We start from the raw sequence: 24,980 nt of genomic DNA, 5'->3' as shown, positions 1-24,980 counted from the left end.
CCACCGATCTGTACGCTCACACAGAGAGGGTCTCCTCAGGGTGCCGTCCGCCAAGCAATGTCGGCTGGCAGCCCCCAGGGGAAGGGCCTTCTCTGTTGGAGCACCTACCCTCTGGAACGAACTTTCCCCTGGTTTGCGTCAATTACCTGACCTTCGGACCTTTCGCCATGAATTGAAAACGCACTTGTTTATCCAAGCGGGACTGGCTTAATTTTTTTAATTTTTTGAATTTTAATAATTTTAATTGGGGTATTCTTATGAATCTTATGGGTCAAATTTGACGGTTTAAAATTTTCGGCCATTTATAGAATATGTTATTTTAACTTTTGTTTTAAATTTGTATATTGTACTGTTTTTAATCCAGCTGTACACCGCCCTGAGTCCTTCGGGAGAAGGGCGGTATAAAAATCTAAATAATAAATAAATAAATAAATAAATAAAAGACAGATGGGAGGAAGGAAGTGGAGATGGAAAGGGAGGGAGGAAGGAAGGAAGGTGTTGTGTCTCGTCCGATCTCACCACAGCCGGGGCCTTCTTATCTGCTTCCGAACACGGAGGAATGTCCTAATATGCCTCCCGGCCCCAGCCCTGGCTCCATGCCCAGACAGGCTGAAGAGGAGGAAGTATCTCCAGCCCCCAGCTCTGGCTCCATGCCCAGGCAAACGGAGCAACTAGACCCCTCCCCCTCCTCCACAGCATGTGAGCCTGAGGGAAGTCAATTGCCAACAGCTGCAGACTGGAGTGACCCTCGCGTCAGAAGACTTGATAGACGGAGGCAACAGAAGGAAGGGAGGGGCAGGCCTGGATAAGTGCTGAGTCATGGAGCCACACCCCATGACCTATATAAAGGACCTGCTTTCTGGCATTCTCTGAGTCAGGCAAAGTCTAAACATATCTTGCTGAAGTCACTTTCTGGTCTCCTGCCTGCCCTGAGGACTTTGCTAGGACTTTGGCAGAGCTGCAGAGGCACGCCTGATTCGGATTTCCCTGACCCGGCCGTCAGCGGAGGAGTGGGACACGACAGAAGGGAGGGAGGAGAGCAAGGGTGGGTGCTACTTACCTTTACTACTGGCTTGTATTGTGCCTGCGTGTGTGAGCGGACGTGTTAGCGGGTGGAGCCTCTCGCCGGTTTTACTACTGGTTCTATAGAACCGGTCCGAACCGGGGGCAACCCACCACTGAAGGAGAGATAGGAGGAATAAAAGGAAGGAGAGGAGAAGGAAGGGAAGGCGGAATGAGGGATAGATGGAAGGAGTGACAGGAGGGATACAGGGGGAGGCATGCTAATGCCCATCTGAACTGAATCATCTTATAGCTTTTAAGTGCCTGGCACTTGGTGCCCAGTGCCAATGTTCTCTCCTCCTGGGCTCTTCTCAAACATGCTGAAATCACCAGGGGCCACGCCCACTCTCCCCTCCCAGCTAGACCAACATCCTGATTCCCCACCCTTACCTAAAAGGGCTTCCTTCAGGTGGGCAGAGGCAGTGAAAGCTGCGGCAGCCGCGGCAGCTGCATTCTCGGTCTCCAAGGTGTCTTCGTTGAGGTCACTGCTGGTCGGAGAGGAAGGGACAGAGAGTGAAGAAACAATGTGAGTGAAAAGGCTCCTTTTTATCCGTTTTCCTCTACAAAGTTGACCCGGCTTCTCCATGTTGGCTTTCTTTTTGTAAAATGAATGGCATGTAGTATGTCCTGTGTTGTTGTTCAGCTGAGGTTGTGTTTGCCTACTTGTAGGAACTGCTAAGGACCAGGTGATCTTTTTTACTATGCCCCGATAGGTTAAACCCCAGAATTCAAACAGAATGAGCAGGTAGTTCTCGGCTTGCAACAGTCCATTTAGCAACTGTTCAAAAGTTACAACGGCACTGAAAAAAGGGACTTTTTTCACACTTACGACCATTGCAGGATCCCCATGGTCACCTGATCAAAATTCAGGTGCTTGGCAACGGGTTCATATTTATGACAGTTGCAGTGCCTCAAGGTCACGTGATCCCCTTTTGCCACCTCCCGACAAGCAAAGCCAATGGGGAAGCCAGACTTACTTAACAACCATGGGTAACAACAAATGCAATGATTCACTTAACAACCGTGGCGAGAAAAGTCGTAAGATGGGACAAACTCACCTAACAAATTGTTTCACTTAGCAACAGAAATCTGGGGCTCAATTGTGACTGTCACTCAAGCACTACCTGTACTTTCTTTTTCACATGACTGTGTATGACCAGTAATTTAACACTGAAAGCAGCTATTTACGACCAATCGTATTTATGAGTGTTGCAGCAGCATTCCCACTGATCAATTCAGCCTAGGATTGCATTGGTTTTTTGGCTGCTGCCACACACTGTGGCTCATATTTAAGTGACTGTCCACTTGAACGCCAAACTCCCTCTCACAGTTATGGGCATTAAACCACGTTTCACCTAGTCTGTACCTATACATCTGGTATTTCTTGCCTAGGTATAAAACCTTACTTTTATCTACGCTGAATTTTATTTTCTTAGGTAGGGGCCAGTGTTCAAGTCTGCCAAGATCTTTTTGGATCTTGAGCTTGTCTGTCATATCCTTTTGTGTTTCTTCTTGTGAAAAAGCAAAGAGCCCCAGTCCATTATCAGGTATACATAAGCATCGATACGTAGGAAACTCAAAGCTCCTGGCCGCTAAAAAAAGATTGGATAAGACAGATCAGGAAGCTGCGTCTTTTCATCACCTGGCTGCCTAAAGACAAAGACCTGACATTTAAGCACAGAGGCACCATCTTCCTCTCAGCATCTGCCAACTGAAGATTACAGCACAAGGTACTGTATGTGACGCTCATTTGCTTTGTCTGCCAAAGTCAGCATCTGTTTCATATGTTGTTTCAGATTTATGACAAGGGCACAGCAGTGCACCCTGGCTGCAAACCAAGTCTCAGGAATATCCATTCTCGCTCACCTACTGGTCAAACAGGTCTCTTAACTTGCAAGGGGAAAGGCCTGGCACTTCCCAAAGATTTTAAGATGCTGCTAGTTCAGATTAAAAGCAAAATGTTTGTTTTAGGCTTTCTGGAAGGCAGGTACCATCTCAGAAATAAGACTTGGGGTAATTGTAATGTTTGGGATGCTTTATTAAGTGTGTACATTAAAGGCTGCCTGGAATCCACCTAGTCTGCCCGACTGCTCATTTTCCCCCCCCATATGGCAGGCTTGGATGAAGTCAGCTGCAATTTTCAGCAGGTGCCACAAATTTTACAACTTCTTTTTAAAAGAGATTAAGTTCCAAAGGTTTGTTGTTGTTTTTTGGTAAAGGCTATTTTATTTTTATGTATTTGTATTCTCCCTTTATTTTTACAAATAATTCAAGGTGGTGAATATACCTTATCCAACATACCTTCCTGCTTCTATTTTCACCACATCAACCCTGTGAGGTGGATTGGTCTAAAAGTGACTGGCCCAAGGTCACCCAGTCGGTTTTTATGTCTAAGGCAGGACTAGAAATCACCTAGTAATTGACCCAAAGTCACGCAAGTGGCTTTCATGCCTAAGGCGGGACTAGAACTCACCAGCCCCTGGTGATTGGCCCAAAGTCACCCAGCCAGCTTTCATGCCTAAGGCAGAACTAGAACTCCACCTGCCACTTTCTAGCCTGGAGCCTTAACGACTAGACCAAACTGGATTTATAAAGCCTGCCTGTTACAATTTTCAGCAAAGATTTGAAATCTTAAGATCCCTGGTCCCTTATATTAGGTTTAATTTACAGAAGCCAGTTGGAAAATCAGGATAGAAGTGTTTAGACCAGTGATAGTCAACCTGGTCCCTAACGCCCACTAGTGGGCGTTCCAGCTTTCATGGTGGGCGGTAGGGGTTTTTCCGATACTGAAGCACTTTCCTTTTTTTTTAATTTGACTTTTTAAAAAATTTTCATAGCGTTATTGAAAAACATTTTCATTAGGCTTTCATAAAATTCCCCGTGACAATTTAAAGTTCTGAAAATATATTATTTGTATCGCCCGCACATAAGTTTAATTCACGTTACGTAAGTGAAACTAAATGGCGCTATAGTGCGACCGCAAACAAAAAAGCCTTGTCCCAGAATAGCTCGCGCATCTCCCCCACCACCACCCAGCTGTAACAGACAAGCAGAGCTGGTAGCCAGCGCCCCCCCAAACCCAATCCACGATGCGCGAGAGGCATGCGTATACGACGATACACGGCGCATTACTGTGGAACCGGTGGGCGGTTAGAAAATTTTACTACTAACAGAGATATAAAAGTGGGCGGTAGGTATAAAAAGGTTGACTACCCCTGATATACATTATCCAACATACCTTCCTGCTCCTATTTTCATCACATCAACCCTGTGAGGTGGGTTGGTCTGAAAGTGACTGGCCCAAGGTCACCCAGTCATTTTTCATGCCTAAGGCAGGACTAGAACTCCACCTGCCACTTTCTAGCCTGGAGCCTTAACGACTAGACCAAACTGGATTTATAAAGCCTGCCTGTTACGATTTTCAGCAAAGATTTGAAATCTTAAGATCCCTGGTGCCTTATATCAGGTTTAATTTACAGAAGCCAGTTGGAAAATCAGGATAGAAGTGTTTAAACAAAGAGACCAGCTTTACACAGGAAGCCAATCTTATCTATTGAGAAGCCCTACAGATTAGCTCTGCATCTGATTCTTTTAGTGCCCAGAAATATGGAATGCATAAAGAACTGTTAAGTGGAAGCAGAAAATCTGGATGGATCTATTTCTTTCTCATCTTTATTTCATGAGAGGTTCACAACACTTCTGTTTTTTATTTTAAAAAAGGATGTTAGCTTCTTCAATTTGGGAAACCAGAGAGGCTCATTATTCAGAGAAACCCACCTAATCCTATTGGACTCCTTTTGGTGTGGGCTGTTTCTATGACAAAATTTTCTGCCAGGAAGTCACACTCAGAGAAGAAAATACTGACGAAACAGCTTTGCTCCCTAAAACTATTTTTATCTATCACTGAGGAAAATTGTTGCCAATCCAAATCTGAGAAATTACACTGAAGGAATTGAAGCAACAAATAGACAGGTAAACTTCGACTTATGACCACAACTGAGCCCAAATTTATGTTGTTACATGAAACATTTTTCAAGTGAATTTTGCCCCATTTTATGACCTTTCTTGCCTCGGTTGTTAAATGAACCGCTGCGGTTAATAATATGTAGAGATTCTATCATCCAGATCAGGTGCTTTTTCAGGAGGCAACTGTACTTTCTTGTTTTTTTCTTTGAAGACGTTTCGTTTCTCATCCAAGAAGTTTCTTCAGCTCTGACAGGATGGTGGGGAATGGAAGGATTTATATTCCTTGCAGACAGCTGGTCGTTTGCATCCTTTTAGAGAGATATTGAGGCCACTTGGAGGTTTATCTGTGTCCTCAGGGTCACCTGAATGGTGCAAATGGTTCCTGTAGTCTGCAATTTTTTTCTCTGGAAATCCATTCCTATTCCCATACCATTCAAAGGATGTTCAAGGCAGGACTAGAACTCACCATCTCCTGGCGATTGGCTCAAAGTCACCCAACCAGCTTTCATGCCTAAGTCAGGATTAGAACTCATCGTCTTCTGGTGACTGGTCCAAAGTCAGCCAGATGGATTTCATGAATTAAGGTGGGACTAGAACTCACCACCTCTTGGTTGACTGGTCAAAAGTCTCCCAGCCGCTTTCATGCCTAGATGGGACTAGAACTCACTAGAATTTGCTTCTAGCCTGAGGTCTTATCTACTACCCCAAGCTGGATCTCAAATCTCAGCAATGAAGGAGGCGGATGTTAAATGATGACTTGCCCCAGGTGTCAAGTATTCTAGGTACACCACTAGAGTAGCTCCAATTGTGAATCTATGCGTCCTACCAGCTAAATATTTCATCTTGTGACTTACCCATGCTGGGACAGATTGGTGGTAACTAGGACGGTCTTCACTTCCTCCACACCGCTGCCATCAACCACGTTATCTGGAGTTGTTACCACGACAACTTCCTCCATATGCATGCTCATATCTTGTGCCGCCATCATTAAGGAAACTTTATCCTGTAGAAGGAAAAAGGAGCAAAAGAATTATAACTCTACTCATCTACTCTGAATGTATTTTATCATTTTTAAACAGGATCAAAAGCATCTTACAGAGTAGTACAGGTAGTCCTCAACGTACGACCACAATTGAGCCCAACGTTTCTGTTGCTCAGTGAAACATTTGTTAAGTGAATTTTGCCCCGTTTCACAACTTTTTGTGCCACAGTTGTTAAGTGAATCACTCTCAAGTTAGTAAAATGGTTAAGTGATTCTTGCTTTCCCATTGATTTCGCTTGTTGGAAGGTCACAAAAGCAGATCTCTTGACCCTGGAACACGGCAACCATCATAATTATGAGTCAGTTACCAAGCATCTGAGTTTTGATCACATGACTGTGGGGATGCTGCAACGGTCATGTGACCGTAAGTCACTTTTTTCAGTGCCATTGTAACTTTGAACGGTCACTAAATGAATTGTTGTAAGTTGAGGACTTACCTGTAGGTGGACTACTGTTGGGTGCTGATAGCTCTGTTCCTCCAGTTTTAGCGGATTATTTTTTGCAGTCTGCAAATCAGGGTTTTATATCTCTGTATACTATGCTATCACAGCTATTTCAGCTTAATTAAAGAAATCACAGTGAAACAAACCATGCTTAGCACTAATAAATACAGTGAAACATTAAAAAACACTAGACCTGATCAGTTGGGGTGAATTGATTCTTCATAGAATTGTTACGCAGGTATAACATCCCAGCAAATGCGTGTGCAGAAGGAAATGGTTTTTCTCCCAAGGACTGCAGGCATCTCAGCTAACTGCCATTTCATTTCCTTACGGTCCTATTTGAGATCCTTCACAGGTAATTTCACAGGAAAAGGACAGTAAGTGGATTTACACATTTTACTAAGATGCAAGGATATTGGCATGACTGGACTTTACTGCAGTGTGTTCAACCCAGCCCCAAGGCACGTGAGAATTATTCTTGCAGCACCAAGACAAAGCAAGCATCTAATACCGTTTCCCCGAAAATAAGCCCTAGCATGTTTTTACATGTGCACCCCCAAAATAATCCCTACTTAAGCATCTGCACAGTTGGCCACCCCCCGCATTCTGTATGATTCCTCAGGGTGCAGCCGACACGAGGTGAGGTGAGACGGGGTGTGTGTGGAGCTGCCCCACAGACCCCACACTGACTTACCTCAGGCCCCCCACAGCCAGGCCATCCATGCCCCAACTGTCTCATGGCGGAAGCACCAGCAACCATGTGCAGCAGGAGCCCATGTCGCCGCCAGCCACTTCTGCTTGCTCACAGCCGCAAGGGAGGCCGAGCAACGTGGAGGTGCTACAGCCGCAAGGCAGGTATTGGGGGCTTGGGTGGCCTGGCTGTGGGGGGCCCTGAGGTAAGCCAGTGCAGGGCACGTGGGGCAGCTCCACCCCGACTCACAGTGGCAGCACTGGCACGCCACGTGACCTCCTGCCACGTCGCCAGCAAGCAGAAGTGGGCCTCCTTTTGTACATGGAAAAAAATAAGACACCTTCCCAAAATAAGCCCTAGTGCTTATTTCAGAACCCAAAAGAAAGCAAGACCTGGTCTTATTTTCAGGGAAACACGGATAGGAAAAATAGTGATTTCCAGAAGTGCTACAAAACATTTGCAACATAAACTGACCATAAATGTGAAAAATGGTCATAAGTCACTTCTTTCAGTGGTATTGCAATTTTGAACGGTTACTAAATGAACTGTTGTGAGTCAAGGATTACTTGTACATACTGCATGGTTTCATTCTTGTCCCCCTTTGCTTCACTTCCAAAGTTTATTCCTTTAAAAGGACATCCTATTGATGTCCTTATTCTCAAATTTTCAAGTGCAGGATTTAATATTATTTCATATTTAATAATAATTAAATCATGCAGGACTAAGTATTTCCAAGTTAAGCAGCTGCTGCTTAGACAAAAGCTATTATAACACCTGGGGCTGCTAGACTGATTGATAATTTCATTTGCTACATTTATCTTACTATCCCATTTGTTCCTTCTTGCTGTTCCAGTTCATATCCTGAAAAAATGTTGATTTCTAATTTTTTTTTTTAAATGGGTACAACAAAACACAATTATTACTCTTGTCCCACATTCAATAGCGAAAGGCACTTAAGGGAACACAATCATATCCCTGAAGGTATCAGGAACGGTGGTATAGGACTGCAGAACACAATTTGTGTTTTAAAAGTTACATAAGATTTTTTTTAAAAAAATACACATGAATGCAGCTATGTGGGAACAGGTTCTTATGAGCATCCTTGCCTTCAACTGCCTGAAAGTACTGATAAGTCTTCTCGCCTTTTGGAAGAGTTTGAAAACCTGGATCTGCCAACTCGCAGGGGGCTCACAGAGAAACATGCAACCAATAGAAGAGAATACTTGTAACTCATGGTGGAACTAAGGGGTCCTTGATACTCTGAGCTTAGTGGTTATCTTGCAAATGTTGCATTACCAAACTAGGTAACATCATCAGTGCTAGAAGGGAGTGAGATTTGTGGAGAGGTGGAGGAGGACTGTAGGGTCCTTGGTCCACTCTGATCTGGTTTTCTTGCAGATGTTTAATTACCAAACTAGGTAACATCATCAGTGCTAGCATGCAACCTTTGTTAATGCCTTGAAGGCTCTTCCTCCTGGTTTTTTTAAACTTTTATTATTCTAACCTTAACAACCTCCTTTTAGTAAGATATATTTTATATGGTTTTAATGTTTTTAATAGTATACCACCCAGTCACTCTTTGATAATCAGTCAAAAATAACTAGCAAATCAAGCAGAGCTGGTATGTAAAACAAGCATGGATCTCCCAACATGAAAAGCCTAAATGTTGACTTATGTGTCAACTTGTTTTTATGTTGTTTTTACACTTTTAAATTGGTTGTTGGTTGTTTTACTGTTCTTTTATGTACAGTATTGTAAGTCTTATTATATGTACGCTGGCCAAAGTATGTGAGATAGGCAGTTACACAAATGTGATTAAATAAACATCAACATCCCATTTCAACTACTAATAGATAAACTGGTATTTTATTCACTGCGTCTGTTTTTTTTTTAAATGTGTGGCTTAGCATTTTGTGAGCACTGCACATGGCAGAAATAACACTGCAAATGCTGAACACAAAACAAGGCATTCTGGCAGAATTGTCTTCAGAAGATGCTTCCGGAAAATCCTATGCATGCTTACTAATAACCCTCAACTTACAACCATTTGTTTAGTGACCAATCAAACTTACAATGGCACTGAAAAAATGACTTATGACCAATTTTTGCAGGTACAACCGTTGCCCCATCCCCATGGTCATGTGATCAAAATTTGGCAACCAATATATATTTACGATGGCTGCAGTGTCCCAGGCTTACATTAGGGATCCCCAACCGCTGGTCAGCGGACCAATGCCAGGCCGCAGCCCATTCGGAATCATGGTGCTGGGTAACGGCACGCATGTGCAACACTATATTTGTGAAAGTGGCAAGCCTGCACACATAAAACCATCCCCTCTCCCTGCCGCGTTCCGCTACTCCACCAAGCTAGAAAGATTGGAAACCGCTGCCTTACATGATTGCTATTTCCAGGCAGCTTCTGACAAGCAAGCTCCAAGGGGGAAGCCAGATTCACTTAGTGACTGTGATTAACAACTGAAGTGATTTGCTTATCAACCATGGCAAGAAAGATTGGAAACTGAGGCATAACTCATTTTACAACACCTTGCTCAGCAATGGAACTTCTGCTCGCAATTGTGCTAGTCGTTAAGGCCTTCCTTTGAACTCCCCAGCTGATCTTATTTTCAAAACCGTGGGATGAACCTGCTCCCAAGTAGAGGCAGAAACCTTGCAGAACTCAACAGAATATATGTATCTGAGCATAAACACAATTACATTCTGTTATCTATAACTGTCTGGTTCAGTTCTGCAACCCAACAAGAAAAACACAGACTTCAGAGGATAATTAGAACTGCAGAAAAAATAATTGCTACCAACCTGCCTTCCATTGAGGACCTGTATACTGCACGAATCAAGAAGAGGGCTGTGAAAATATTTGCAGATCCCTCGCATCCTGGACATAAACTGTTTCAACTCCTACCCTCAAAACGACGCTATAGAGCACTGCACACCAGAACTAGACACAAGAACAGTTTTTTCCCGAAGGCCATCACTCTGCTAAACAAATAATTCCATCAACACTGTCAGACTATTTACTGAATCTGCACTACTATTAATCGTTTCATAGTTCCCATCACCCATCTCTTTCCACTTATGACTGTATGACTATAACTTGTTGCTGGCAATCCTTATGATTTATATTGATATATTGATCATCAATTGTGTTGTAAATGTTGTACCTTGATGAACATATCTTTTCTTTTATGTACACTGAGAGCATATGCACCAAGACAAATTCCTTGTGTGTCCAATCACACTTGGCCAATAAAATTCTATTCTATTCTATTCTATTCTTTCTGCAATCTGAGCTTGCAAAAAGCAATTGAACATTCTGGAAATTGCTTCTGAATCCATCATGCACAACACAGGTGAACACAATCTTGAAATAGGCAGGGGTAAATACAAGCATATGGGATCCAGGCCCCAGGAGGTAAATTCTGATGGCTCACAACGATGGCAACCATAAAAAAAAGAAGAGAAACTGTTTCTTCGCTGTATCTAGTCCCAGCTTTGATTGTCATATTGATGCTCCCATGGCTGTTTTTTCCGGGGAGTGGAAGGGGGAGACCCTTCCAAGCCACCCCGAACTGTGATATGGTCAGTACAGGTAGTCCTCAACTTATGACCACAATTGAACCCAAAATGTATGTTGCTAAGTGAGAAATTTGTTAAGTGAGTTTTCTCCCATTTTACGACTATTCTTGCTACATCTGTCAAGTGAATCACTGCAATTGTTAAATTAATAACACTGCTGTTAACTGAATCTGGCCACCCCATGGACTTTGCTGGTCAGAAGGTCGTGAAAGATGATGCCATAAACCAGGGACACTGCAACCGTTGTAAATATGAACCAGCTGTCCTGAAGCATCGAAATGTAAATCACCTGATACATTACGGATGCCGCAAAGTGTGAAAAAGGGGCCTCTGTGGCTCAGACTACTAATGCAGTCTGTTATTAACAGCAGCTGCCTGCAATTACTGCAGGTTCTAGTCCCACCAGGCCCAAGGTTGACTCAGCCTTCCATCCTTTATAAGGTAGGTAAAATGAGGACCCAGATTGTTGGGGGCAATAAGTTGACTTTGTATATAAATATACAAATAGGATGAAGACTATTGCTTGACACAGTGTAAGCCGCCCTGAGTCTTCGGAGAAGGGCAGGATATAGATGCAAATTAAAAAAACAAAAAACGGTCATCAGTCACTTTTTTTCAGTGCCGTTGTCCCTTTGAATGGTCACTAAACAAAACGGTTGTAAGTCGAGGACTACCTGTAGGCAAATTTGATAAATTAATAAAAATAAAGCGCATTGTGAATTTTAAATTTAAGGAGCTGGGCTGTATCTACGCTCACCTTCCATTGTCAAATTGATGCCTCCACTGGGTTTTTGTTTTTTTTGAGGGGGGGGAACCTTCAAAGCTTCCCCAAACAGCTACGACCATAAATATTTATATTTATTAAATATAAATTTAATAAAAAAAAAGCGCCTGTGAATTTTACGTTTAAGTCCTTTCTCTTCTCTCAGTTTATAAATCAGCCATCCTTCCACCACTCTCGCCCTTTGGGGGGTTGAGGGAAGCTGGCTAGAGCGCCCCACTCCTCCCATCCCGCATGGGCTTTGTAGTCTTTCCCGCCGGAAAAGCCCCGCTTGGTCACCATCCAAGCCAGAAAAATCCCACAAAAAAGAGACCATTTTTTTTTTGTTTTGTTTTAACAAGGGAAGCCGCGGCTCTTCCAAGATCGGGTGCCCTCCCGGCCCTTCCACCACACGGGAGTCCGACAGGCGCCTCCCCGCGCACTCCCATCATCCCCAGCCGCGCCGCCGCAGGGCTGTAGGACGGTGTGTGTGTGTGGGGGGGGGGGAAGGACAAACGCCTCCCATCCCCAGGAGGAGGGGTCCGGGGTCCCGAGACTCCAACGCCCATCCGCCACTGCCAGCGGGGCGGCGGGGTCCCAAGCAACCTCTGAGGCGGCGCGCGTGAGGGGACGGTGGGAGGGGTGGAATTAAGGAGAGCGAGCGGGCCAGCCGGCCGCGCGCACGCGCACTCGCGCTCTCCCCTCGGCTAAGGCCAAAAGGGAGTGGGGGGGAAAGGCGCGCTCTCCGCTCTGTGAGGCCAGGGAGGGGGAGGGGCTGAGGCGCCAGCGAGCGCGCGAGGGGGGGGCGAGCGGGGGAGACGGCCGAGCGCGCCGCTCCGTCGTCGTCGTCGCCGCCGTCCGCCCGTCGTTGCCGTAACGTCCTGACGCTCCGCAGGGATCCGCTGACAGGCAGGCAGGCAGGCCGGCCGGCCGGCCGTCTGGCGTCACCAGGGGACGGTTTCGGGAACCCCTCGCCCGCTTACCTCAGCCGCGGCGGCCCGAGCTCAGGTTCCAGCGCCGGCGGGGAAGGAAAGAGGGAGGCGAGGGAGGAGGAAGAAGCCGCAGCGGCCGCCTCAGCGCCGTCTGTATATATGTGTGTGTGTGTATGAGGGAAGCTGCGGCGCGCGCGGCCTCTGCTCGCTGCTGCGCAGGCGCACTGCGCCCCTGCTGCCTTCTCCCTGCTGCGGCGCCGGGGCTGAGGCGAGGGAGGGAGGGGGAGAGGGAGAGGGGGGGCAGGGCTCCCACCCGCCACCGGGGCTTTTATTGGGGGAGAGCTGCCGGTCGCCTCCCCTCAGAAGCATCAACGGTACCCCACGGCGCATGCGCGGGGCGCTGAGGGGCTTAACGCCCCCCCCCCTTCAACGAGCCCCTGAGGGAAAGTAGCCGCAGGGGTTCCTCCCCCCCCAAAACGTCTGCGGACTCCAACTCCCATCATCCCCATCATTCGGCGGGCTAGGCCGGCTTATACCGTCGTTTAAAAAAAGAAAAGGAAAAAAAAAATCCCAAAGGGCCTCTATATGAGGGGTCTCCAACCTTGGCCACTTTAAGCCTGGAGGACTTCAACTCCCAGCTTTGCTGGCTGGGGAATTCTGGGAGTTGAAGTCCTCCAGGCTTAAAGTGGCCAAGGTTGGAGACCCCTGCTCTATACGATGGGTTTAGGTTGCTTTGCAACTGGGAGTGGAGTGGAGAGGGGACCACAAGGAGATGACAAGGCTTGAACTTCCTTGAGGAGTGGGGGGGGAGAACATTCTGGTAGGAGGCGTAAGGTTGAAAGTGACATGGATATATATGGTAGGTAGTCCTCCACTTAAGACCACAATTATAATAATAACAATAACAGATCCTTGGAGGCCTTCTAGTCCAACCCCCTGCCCAGGCAGGAAACCCTACACCACTTCAGATAAATGGTTATCTCTTCTTAAAAACATCCAGTGTTGGAGCTTTCACAACTTCTGGAGGCAAGCAGTTCCACTGATTAATTGTTCTAACTGTCAGGAAATTTCTCCTTAGTTCTAGGTTGCTTCTCTCCTTGATTAGTTTCCACCCATTGCTTCTTGTCCTACTTTCAGGTGCTTTGGAAAATAAGTTGACCCCCTCCTCTTTGTGGCAGCCCCTCAAATACTGGAATAATGCTATCATGTCTTCACTACTCCTTCTTTTCATTAAATTAGACATACCCAGTTCTTCCTATGTTTTAGCCTCCAGTCCCCTAATCATCTTTGTTGCTCTTCTCTGCACTCTGAATTCAACATTTCTGTTGTTAAGTGAGACGTTGGTTAAGCAAGTCTTGCTCCATTTTACCACCTGTCTTGCCACAGTCGTTAAGTGAATCACTGCAGTTGATAACTTACTAGTCCACTCGTTAAGTGAGCCTGGCTTCCCCATTGATTCTGCTTGTCAGAAGGTCGCAAAAGGGGATCATATGACCCCGGGACACTGCAACCGATATGAACCGGTTGCCAAGCGTCTGAATTTTGCTCACATGATCATGGGGTTGCTGCAAAGGTTGCAACTTTGAAAAATGGCCATGTCACTTTTTCCGGTGCCGTTGTAACTTTGAACGGTCACTAAATGGACCTGCTATAAGTTGAGGGCTACCTGTACCTGTTTTTGTCAAGTCAAAATCCAACTCTCTGTTACTAGAAAACCCAACCTTGGTTTAATGCAGGTTATACTCATGTTAGTTGTGAAGTCGTGTCTGACCCATCTCAACCCCATGGACAACGTTTCCCCAGGCCTTCCTGTCCTCTACCATCCTCTGGAGTCCATTTAAGCTCCCACCGACTGCTTCAGTGACTCCATCCAGCCACCTCCCTCTCTGTCGTCCCATATTTTTTTTTTTGCCCTCCATCGTTCCCAGCATTAGGCTCTTCTCCAGTGAGTCCTTCCTTCTCATTAGGTGGCCAAAGGATTTGAGTTCCATCTTCAAGATCTGGCCTTCTAAAGAGCAGTCAGGGTTGATCTCAGAGTTATACTCATATATAGGCTTTATAGAGATGAATGACAGTAGGGAGATCGGACTCCACCCTCCATATGCCTCGCCAGAGAGAAAATAGCCTGGCCTAGTGGAAAGCGTGTCCCACAATGGGGCCTTCCTCCCCAATTTCTTTGGGGTTGGACACCAGATCCCATCATCCCCTGGCCATGTTGAGTATACTGACTAACATTGTTGCATTATTTTTTTAAAAAAAAAAACACCAGATGCAGACTCGTCTCGTCAGAAATGTGGGAAATAGAAAAGGGGAAATTATTAATTTAATTATTAATTTTTTTTGAAAGCTTTAATAAAGCATAGATGTCTATAGTTCTAGAACCGGGCCACATTAATGGCAGAGGTATTTCCAGCCAGCAAGTCATTCTGTGTGCAAGTTGGCCCCAGGTGGCACTGTAAAAGGTTGAGTAGTTGTTTGAATGTCCTCATCTTAAGGGAGTCCCAAAGGTGCTTTTTCCAAGAGGCAACTGGACTTTCTGTTTTTTTCTTTGAAGACATTTCGCTTCTCATCCAAGAAGATTCTTCAGTTCTGACCATTCCCCACCATCCAATGCAAAGCTTCTTGGATGAGAAGCGAAATGTCTTCAAAGAAAAAACAGAAAGTCCAGTTGCCTCTTGGAAAAAGCACCTTTGGGACAACCGTGACCTGGGTGACGGAGAATCTCCATAGACATCCTCAGGGATAAACGTTTTCACATGAACTCTTTAGTTGAAGCCAGACCAGCGTGCAAAGATGTTTGTTTAAATGTCTCCAGACTGTCCACTCCTCCTCCGTACCTCAGACAGCTCCTCAAGAGGTTCTGTCCAATTAAGATGTTTTACTTGAGATTACTATCTTTTTAATCGTTCTGTTTGAGGTATAATAGTCACCTATGCAAGGGTGGGAAAGGAAACCACCAGGAAATCCCAGAACTGGGAATTCCCCTGAGTAGAGGAGGGAAAACGTTGTGGAAGGAGGAGGCAGAGATAATCACAGCCCTATGATTGTCAAGCAGGTGACAGAGATGCACCCATGTCATCGACCAGAGGGATCCAGCTCTTGGCTGTTATAAAACCAACCTGCATTTAATGCAGATTATATTCATATAGGCCTGGTTCCTTTATAGGGATGAGACGAGGGAGCTGGGGATTAATGTAATAAATAAATATTAAAAGGGTTTATGGGATTGGTTTTTTTTTCTCTCTATTTCAGTTCTTGGCAGCTGATGTCTGTCTTTTTCTGTTGTTGTGTATAAAATCATTACATTGTATAGTAGAGGGGAAAAAATGACAATCCCCTAACCAGGGCTCTCCAAACTTGATACTTTTAAGACTTGTGGACTTCAACTCCCAGAATTTCCCAACCAGCATGTTGCCATGTTTGGAGACACCCCCTCCCCCACCCCCACACAGCTTCAGATCAATTTTCCTCTCTCGGCCTCCTGCACAGACTGGTGATTGTGTAGAAACATGCAAAGAGGCAGCACTATGCACGGTATGTTGACCTGAAAGAAAGGCAAGATGTAAATATCACAAATAAATATTGATGGACATATTTATTGCAGTCTTTTTTGTACTGGGTGTTTCCATCTGTAAAGGGCTGTTATGAGATCCTTCCGTTTGTCAAAGAACGAATAAAGCAGAACCAAAGGAGGTTCAATTCTGTTTCCCAGAAACTCTGTGCGTCTTGATATTGCTGGTGCATCTGTTATGGAGGGATCATGTCATTGCTGTCTTGGGGGGCTGGGAGGGGTGATTTCATGGGCTCTCACATCTATGAATCTGGAGACGTTCTGCTGGTTTAAAGTTTCACATACATACCCTCGAAGCTATTCTCCATTTGCTAATGACCAGTTCTTCAGATCCCTCCAGGCTCCGTGGCAACCAAAGGGAGCAGAAATATGTATTTTTGTTCTTGGTTGCCAGTATGTGACCTTTCCTCTGAAATGTTATCACTTTACCCCTTTTGTCAAAATAATTTGCTGGTGAGAAACATGTACAGATCAAGGTTGTTTCTGATTTTTCCTCTTAGCACTACTTTTGTTTCACTACACCTCTGCTACTCTTCTCCCCTCCTCCCAGCCACTTCCTATACCATCCTGTCAAATGATTGTGTCTGCTTTTGCCTTCTTCCCCTTTTATTTCTTCATTATTATTATTATTATTATTATTATTATTATTATTATTATTATTATTTTATTATTATTATTATTATTATTATTATTTTTAAGGGCTTAGTACAACACAAGAAAAAAAGGTCTTGGAACCTTAGGCTGGAAGGTGAAATAGGCTCGGTTTTGTTAAGCAGGGCCTTTGTAAAATATGAGAAGCCTGAATATTTGGAATAACTTTTTCCTTTGGAATCTTCATTGCTCTGAAAATCCACTCTTTTTCTGGGCTTATTTTGCAGTGGCATATTGACTTGCGTGCAGCTGATGATAGTGGAGGAAATGAAGTGGGTTGGCAGAAGCTATGACCCTCCTATTTTGATCAATATCTTAAATTATGATTTTAAAAAGAACTGGGAATAAATTTTGGCTCTGGGTATAACGGAGGAGGCAAATACTGGAAGAGGAGAGAATTGGAGGTGGTGGCTGCCACTTAGTGATAGAGGAAGAAAAGCATGATCACCCCTCTGGTTATGCCTATATCTGTGACAACAGTTAGAAGCAAACCACCATCTCACTGTCTCCTGGTTTCTGGAGCAGCAGCTTATTATGATCATTTTCTTCCAAGATAGTGTTCTCTGTCACTTCTTCAACCATTACCTGCTGGTAAGAATTAGGTTCAGGATAGCAGTTCCCCTTGGGGGTTTTTAACAAGAGATTGGGCAACCATTTGTCTTAAATGATGTAAACAGCGTCTCCTGCCTGAGGATGGGGTTGGACTAGAAGGCCTCCAAGGTCCCTTCCAACTCTGTTATTCTATTATATTAAATTCTTGACTCTTGGCAGAGGTAAATGTTTAGCTGAGGTCAGTATTGCCAAAATTCCCTATAGCAATAGCATTTAGACTTATATACCGCTTCACAGTGTTTTCCAAAGCTAGCCTATTTGCTCCCATCAATATGGGTCCTCATTTTACCGACCTCGGATGGACAGAAGGCTGAGTCGGCCTTGAGCAGCCTATGACTGCTATTGCAGGTCTCTTTGAAAGACTGATTATGTAAAGCACAAAAGATTCATTTTTTTATCTTCTGCCTTCCCAGGCCATCTATTAATGAGTATCATTTTTATTTATCTCTCTTATTCTTACCAAGACATTTGCAAAAGCACCTAAGGGTTCCAGTGCCTAAATTTCTATGCGAATTGGGTTGTTGTTGTTTTTTCATTACATAGATGGAACATACACCCACACTTTCTGCTGAGTTTTTCTCTTTTCAGTAAGTGGAAGCATCCAGGATGAATCACGTCTCCTCATATATGAACATAGTCGCTTTTTCGCTTGCTCTTGCTTCCTAAAAACGACAGCTTGTGATCAGAGCTTATAATGTGGACTTTGCAGCATTGCATAACATCTTACTTTTTTTTGTGTGTGCATTTATATCCCGCCCTTCTCTGAAGACTCAGGGCGGCTTACACTATGTCAAGCAATAGTCTTCATCTATTTGTATATTATATACAAAGTCAACTTATTGCCCTCAACAATCTGGGTCCTCATTTTACCTACCTTATAAAGGATGGAAGGCTGAGTCAACCTTGGGCCTGGTGGGGCTTGAACCTGCAGTAATTGCAAGCAGCTGCTGTTAATAACAGACTGTCTTACCAGTCTGAGCCACAGAGGCCCCTACTTTATGCTTTTATTACCAATTTCCTTGGCAATGGGCATGCTAAAAAGATTATAACCTGTAGACCAGTGGTCTCCAGCCTTGACAACTTTAAAGCTGTAGACCAGGGTTCTCCAACCTGTTGCTGGATGCTGTAGACGAGGGGGTCTGGTATAGACCAGGGGTCTCCAACCTGTAGACCAGGGGTCTCCAACTTTGACGATATTAAGACTTGTGGACTTCAACTCCCAGAATTCTGGGAGTTGAAGTCCACAAGTCTTAAAGTTGCCAAGGTTGGAGACCCCTGCTGTAGACTGTACTGATATTACAGTCTCAGTAGGCGTGGCCCACAATCAGAAATTCTAGGGGTTTGATAGAAGAGAGTAAGTGTAGCTCGGGGTTGAATTGTGGGCTGCTTAGTGCTGTCTTGAGCTTGGTGGTTTTCTTGCAGATGTTTCATTGCAGGTAGACCTCCACTTAAAACCGTAATTGAGACCGGAATTTCTTCCATGAATTAGTATGGGCCTCCTCTTCCTCAGCCTCTCCCTCCTTCCCTTGGATAGATGTCTCCTCTGACCAAAACATCCCATCCTATTGTCCCAATGGTGCTTTTCCAAAAGGCAACCGGACTTTCTTGGCGTTTTGCCTTGAAAACATTTTGTTTCTCATCCAGGAAACTTTTTTAGTTCTTTTTGGCTGAGAAGAAACAATGTTGCCAAGATTGAGAAACACTGTTCTTACTCCTTTGAACCGATTACATTATATAATATATATCGCCTAATTGGGTGTCTTCTGTGTATCGGGTTATTAAAAAATACTTCTGGGGAATGTTTATCAACAGAGCAAATCCATGAAGAAATAGAAGTTCCTTCCCCCCTTCCCCAGTTTTTATCAATAGATTTTATTTTTGTTATCCCAGAAAGCCACTTGAAAACAACTATCGTTGAAAAAAAAATAATCAATAGATAAATAAAAATGGTGAGTTGTGGTTTCATACCAAGTTTATTTCTCGTTTTTCCTCATTAATCACTTCTTTTGCACAACAACAACCTCAAGTTGACGATGAAATGCATGTGAAATTAAAGGAATCAGATTAGGCTCAAGTATGAAAAAAATCCATTCATGACACCGTTACACTTCCTTCCTTTTCTGCATCTTTGGAAAGACAAAAAAAAGCAAAACAAAACAGCACACACTGCACCCTAAGAAGAAGCGACTTTTATGAAAGGCCAACCACATTTAAACTAGACTTCAGGAGAAAACAGGAGGACAGTCCTGGGGAGGATGAAATACCAGAAAAAGTTAAGTTTGCTTGCCGCACAGGTGTTTTTGAGAACTTCCTGTAAGCTGAGCTTGTGCTGCAGGGAGACAACCCTTGTTACAATGATACGCAATATAAGTTTAACTAGCGATGCTCATAGTAGAACATTTAGAATACACCTGTAAGAGAGAAAAGAGTTCCATTTTACATCGGAAGGTGTGGCACACTTTGGCTGCTAACATTTTGACAAGTTTTTCTTTGTCCCTTCAGTTCTAACTAGATAACTTCCGGGACTTGTGGCCTTCACAGCAGAAGAATTGTGATGAGAGCTGTTCCATCTGTCTAATGGAATATAAATTCCAGCATCTTTGAATCTTCCTTCTTTTTTTCCCCCCCGGATATCAATCTTCTCTCTGGCTTTCAACCATCATTGCTCTCTTTTTTGTCAGGTACAGTTTGTAGAAGATGCCCACTCAGGGCCATTAATGAGTCCATATAGGCTAGAACTGGTTATTAATACAAAATCTGCTGTGGAATATCATCAGTAGCACCATAAACACGCCTTCCTTGCCTCAGCCTCCAGGGTTTTTTCGTGTGTGTGTGCGTGCGTGTGGTTTTTGCTACATGCACTTGGATGATGTCACGGTTGGCAACTCTTAATACACACAGGCACATAACCACACCTTGCAGCATCGGCTTTGGAGGCATGGCGCCAGTAGCATCAGGCAACCAAGAAAATATCTACAGTTAATGGAAGATATTAACTGAGGAGCAGCAGCGAGAACCACCATGGACTGCACTGCTCAGAAAATAGCCATACTGGGCACCAAAAGAGGAGATAACATTTATTCTTAACACTGGGTTTGTTTCACAAGGCAGCAATATAACACCATCCCAAAGGAAAACCAAAGTTACTGTAGGCACCAACATACATTTGTATCAGAGGACTTAAGGTTTGACAACGTGGCGGTTCAGGCAGATTCGTTGCTTTCTTAAAATAGGTGTGAGATGTTAGCCCATTAACGTAAGACAAAATTATTGTTGTCTTCTTTTGGGCTTAATAATGCCAAAAAGATTTATAACTAACTTCAAAGTTTTTACTTCCATACAAAGAACAGATTTCGGTAATTAAGATACAGAGACAGAACAGCTCCCAAAGTTTTCGGTTCCCAGGCCACCTTCTTTACTTTCTCTCTCGCACATAAAGTAATTTTAGCAAATATCTAATTTTTAGGTATTGGTTATAATGATTTTGTACATAGTCTTCCAAAATAAAGGGCCTGCCACTAGCAACCTGTGTCCAGACATTTATTTTAGCAGAGACCAATATATACATAAGAAAATTATTGATTTGGATCTGCAAAGATGGTATGCTGTGCTCTTCTGCAGGAATTCCATTTCTTATCCTGGTTTTGTGTTTCTCAGCCCTGCCCCCACCAGTCCCTTATGATTGTTTAGTTCTCCTGGGCCAGTGTAGAATTTTGATTTAGTTTTATTTTTTTCCACCTAAAGATTGTATTTTAAAAAAAAAAAAAATCTTGGCTTTCTCAAGATTACTGAGACTTTTCTGTTTTTCACAGATCATAGTTTGGTGGCTCCATAAGGAACAAATCTTGGGAAGATGATTTGGTTATTAATATAAAACGGTTATTATTAGTGTAAAATGTGTGTATAATGCAGCAAATATAGTAATAGACTTGGATCGAAGTGCACTGATGTAAATTTAACTGGGTTTGTGTGTTCGGATTTAAAAAAAACAACATTATTTCAAATAGATTTTTCATTTGAGTCTTTTCCTATGCTTGATTTGTGCTTATTTGCACCCATTCTACCCTATCATGGAAAAGCTTATCTTCTTTCACACACACACACGCACACACACACACACAGATGCTGGACTTACTTCTGGACCTTTCTATTGTACCCAGCTATTCTCCTAAAATAATTTTATTTACACGAGGGATTCCAGTGACTGATGAAAAAGCCTATCCAATAAAATGCCTCTAATATTTACTTAACAACTTTGTTGTATTTTTGGCTATTTTTTCCTGGCATACGCTTTCTAGTTTAGAAGCACTTGGAAATTAAGTCGAATGAATGAATGTCATTCTTTATATACCTAAATACTACAGGGCAGAATTCATTGGTTGTCAGAGAGAGCCTTCTGCAACCTGATATCAGCCATCAGATGTTTTTGACAAGGAAGCCCAGTTGGCAGAGACATTTGGGGTGATTTCTCAACTTCGGCAACTTTAAGACATGCCGACTTCAACTCCCAGAAGTCCTACCGGCTGGGGAATTCTGGAAGTTGAAGTCCGCTCACCTTTAAAGTTGCCAAGGTTGAGAAACACTGGTCCAAACCGGTATATTTCAAAGTGATTAGGTAGGAGAAGGATGCTGAAGGCTAATCCACCCATCCTTGTTTCCGATTCAATTGAAACACAATATTGTGACTTCTGTGCGCACAACATTAGCTCTAACAGCACAAACACATCCAAGTAGCAAAAGCGGAGGCATATAACAACCCCCTTAGCCTGTAATCCTACACTCAATCCCATTGAACTCCACAAAACATATACCTAGGAAGAGCCATACATTAATCTGGGCTCTGCATCTTCCCGTCATTTTGCACATCAATGCCTCCAGATATCGTGTGGAATCAGGAAGACGAGAAAGCTCCCACAAAGCTGGATATCCTGTCATTAAAACGGCACCTTGCCATGATATCCTAGGAACCAGATTAGCTCCTCTGCTTTTGTAGGAGGTGAGATGTGAAAACTTTCAAAATACCTCACTTAGCCGTTCTTCTTCCTTCCTCCCTTTGAAGAGACGATCCCACTTTCTGCCTCGCTTCCTGTCGAATCCCTTCTCTTCATGTTCCTCCAGATTTTTGGCTACTTTCACTAACGCGCTTAACCTACTTACCGAATCGATTCATTTTTCTGGGATTGCAAAGGACGCCGAATGCCATGCTAACAAAAAGAGACGAGTTTGCACAATACGCTAAAGGGACATTGCACAAACACACAAACCAGGCGTCCCACGTTGTGCAAACACAGCTGCTAGGTTTGTAGCTGTCTGGTTAACTGTCTGGACCAGGGGTCTCCAACCTTGGCAACTTTAAGACTTGTGGACTTCCAACTCCCAAAGTTGCCAAGGTTGGAGACCCCTGGTCTGGACTGCTGGACATACCCTCAATGAAGATGGGGATGAAGTGAAGCCAGGACATCTAGAGACAATAGACCTGGTGTGGGTGATTCCACTACTGGTGACGCCCCAGACCCATAAGGCAGATCCAGCAAGCCCACAGGATCCCTTGCCTTGCCCTCACTGACCCCTTCTCAAGTCCAACCATTTGATCCTAAGCAGAGACATGTGATAAAACTCCTTAGAGCTGAGAAACATGTCAAGAAATAAAACAGCAGAAGAGTCCGTTGCCACAGCTCTGTATGGGGTGGAGAATGAGAAGGGACCTTGGAGGTCTTCTATCTAGTCCAACGCTCTGCTCAAGCAGGAAACCCTGTACTATTTCAGACAAATGGTTGCCTGAAAACCTCCAACAGTGGAGGTTTATCGGCCTTGCTCTCTGGGTGTCGAGGCTGAAAACCAACTTTTTGAGCCAACTATCTTGCTGTGGATTCCAACTTACTGTGTGTCTCCTTTCTTTTTTCCTGGATTTGTCACTTGCTTATTAGATTCCTGGTCTTGACCTGTGCTAAACCTGTGGACCACACTTGCTGTCTTAAGATACAAGTTAAAAGACTCATCAAGCTTTGCCTATCACTGGATTATGGGAGGCATCCGGGCACTTATCTCTCTGGCTGGCAGCCAGCAATTGCGGCACAGAAAAGATAAGCATTGTGTGAACACAGTCATTAAGCAAAATTAAGGGGGCGTTTTTTTCAGAACACAATTTACCTTAACTAGCTCATTTTCTGAGTTTTCACAATATATGGAGCCATAAACCAGGGTTGCAAACACCCAGGGAACCACTAGGTGATAGTAAAAGAGAGTTTTTGCTTCTACTTAGTGGTTGGCTGGATTTTTGACATGCAAAAGCCCTACTCTAAACCAATCAAACAGTCTGTGTCATTTTTCTAAGCCACCTAGAGGTCGCTGAAAGTGAGCAGGAGGCCATGTAAATTCTCTTAAGCAAATAAATAAATTTGTGCAACATGCCAAGACGGAGAAAATCAACTTTAAAAATCAATTATAATGAAAATTAACCAATGTTAGCAGCGTGGTATCAATTTTCTTACTTCTGAAGGGGGTTCTGACAGCACAATTCACAATTCAAATACCAAAATGTCCAATTGTGGGGTTAGGTTAAATGAATATTCCTTAAAATGTGAAACAAACAGCTATTTTTTTCCTTTCCACAGCAATACTCAATTCAGTCTCTCGCCTTACTTGAGAGCTAGCTTTCCATTTTCTGTCTTAATTTACTACTTTCCTGACCTCAAATGAATAACTGCAAGCAGGAATACTTCACCGTTGTGCTTGCACTCCTGAGTAACAGCGTTTCTGATTGTTGTCAACATTGAAATAAAAACATCAATTGTTAGAATACTAAAACCTAAATTTACAGCAAATCCGAATTACACACTACACAAACCCACAGCAACACACCAAACTAAGACTATCGTTGTCATCATCCTCCTGCAGACATTTTCACCGTTCCCCATCTCGATGATGACTTTTACACAGGCAATTCTATTTTCCCTTAGAATTTATTTAACTCTATTTAAGCATTTTAAATATATCAAATGCAGATAAAACAATTCTGCTTTATAGGCTGGTGCTATCACCAATGATTGTTCCTAGAACTGATTTGATTTAACTAGAACTTTTGAACCCAGTTCTTCTATCTATCCTATTCCCAGGCATATTACGGTATTTCTTGACCCTGACTGATGCCGTCAATCGCTCTTCCTTTTTTTCTAACTTAACTAAAAATTATTTGCAGCAGCATGGCCCTTTTCTTTGGATGCGAAGATAAAATGTTCGCTCAGGACTTCTTTTATGAATGCCAGGCTGGATATTTTATATATTGAGGAAATTTCCTGACTTCCATCTGTTTGTTTGTCTTCCTTGATCAGTTCAGTGGATAAAACATTCCCCTTTGTCTAACTAACTAAACTGACTGTGTGTTTTACCTTTCCTATATGCTACAGGTAATCCATGGGAATTGCCCTCTTTTCTTCAAAGGTTTCTTGAATGTTCTTTCCATGATACCATACTTCACTCCTTGCCCATCAGTCCCTGAGGCCATTTCAGTTCTGGACAACAAGTATATACTTTTTTTTATCTGTCTGAGAACAATGATTCTGATACGGCTCCATAAACGTATATATGTCTATATACATAGGTATGTCTGTGAGACATACCTAATTTCCCTCATCTGCATGCTCCCAAGCAATCAAT

General features: G+C 43.6%; 1 protein-coding gene and 1 long non-coding RNA gene across 7 annotated transcripts in view; one reads left to right on the top strand and one right to left on the bottom strand.

Annotated features, from left to right (window-relative positions):
- GMEB2 (glucocorticoid modulatory element binding protein 2) overlaps positions 1–12,702 on the bottom strand; it is a 38,874-nt gene extending 26,172 nt beyond the window's left edge. For 3 of the 6 annotated variants that reach the window (XR_009154249.1, XR_009154250.1, XM_058175873.1), the window contains exons 1-4: positions 12,542–12,697; positions 6,707–6,860; positions 5,883–6,031; positions 1,453–1,550 (exon numbers count right to left, since the gene is read on the bottom strand). Coding sequence is in view for 3 of the 6 variants with exons in the window: in XM_058175873.1 (XP_058031856.1) it covers positions 1,453–1,550; positions 5,883–6,031; positions 6,707–6,760 (301 nt within the window). In the remaining 3 variants the exon portion in view is untranslated. Of the gene's footprint in view, positions 1–1,452; positions 1,551–5,882; positions 6,032–6,706; positions 6,861–12,541 lie in introns of those variants that run through there. The other 3 variants (XM_058175874.1, XM_058175875.1, XM_058175877.1) reach the window with 3 other exon arrangements.
- LOC131194649 (uncharacterized) lies at positions 12,578–24,980 on the top strand. Its single transcript, XR_009154251.1, has 3 exons — positions 12,578–12,651; positions 19,215–19,273; positions 19,827–24,980. It is a non-coding gene; the product is annotated as an uncharacterized LOC131194649 (long non-coding RNA).

The sequence above is a fragment of the Ahaetulla prasina genome, chromosome 3, assembly GCF_028640845.1.
Source record: "Ahaetulla prasina isolate Xishuangbanna chromosome 3, ASM2864084v1, whole genome shotgun sequence".
NCBI classification, from domain to species: Eukaryota; Metazoa; Chordata; class Lepidosauria; order Squamata; family Colubridae; genus Ahaetulla; species Ahaetulla prasina.
The sequence above is the reverse complement of the archived record's forward strand: the minus strand, read 5'-3'. Positions and strand labels throughout refer to the sequence as shown.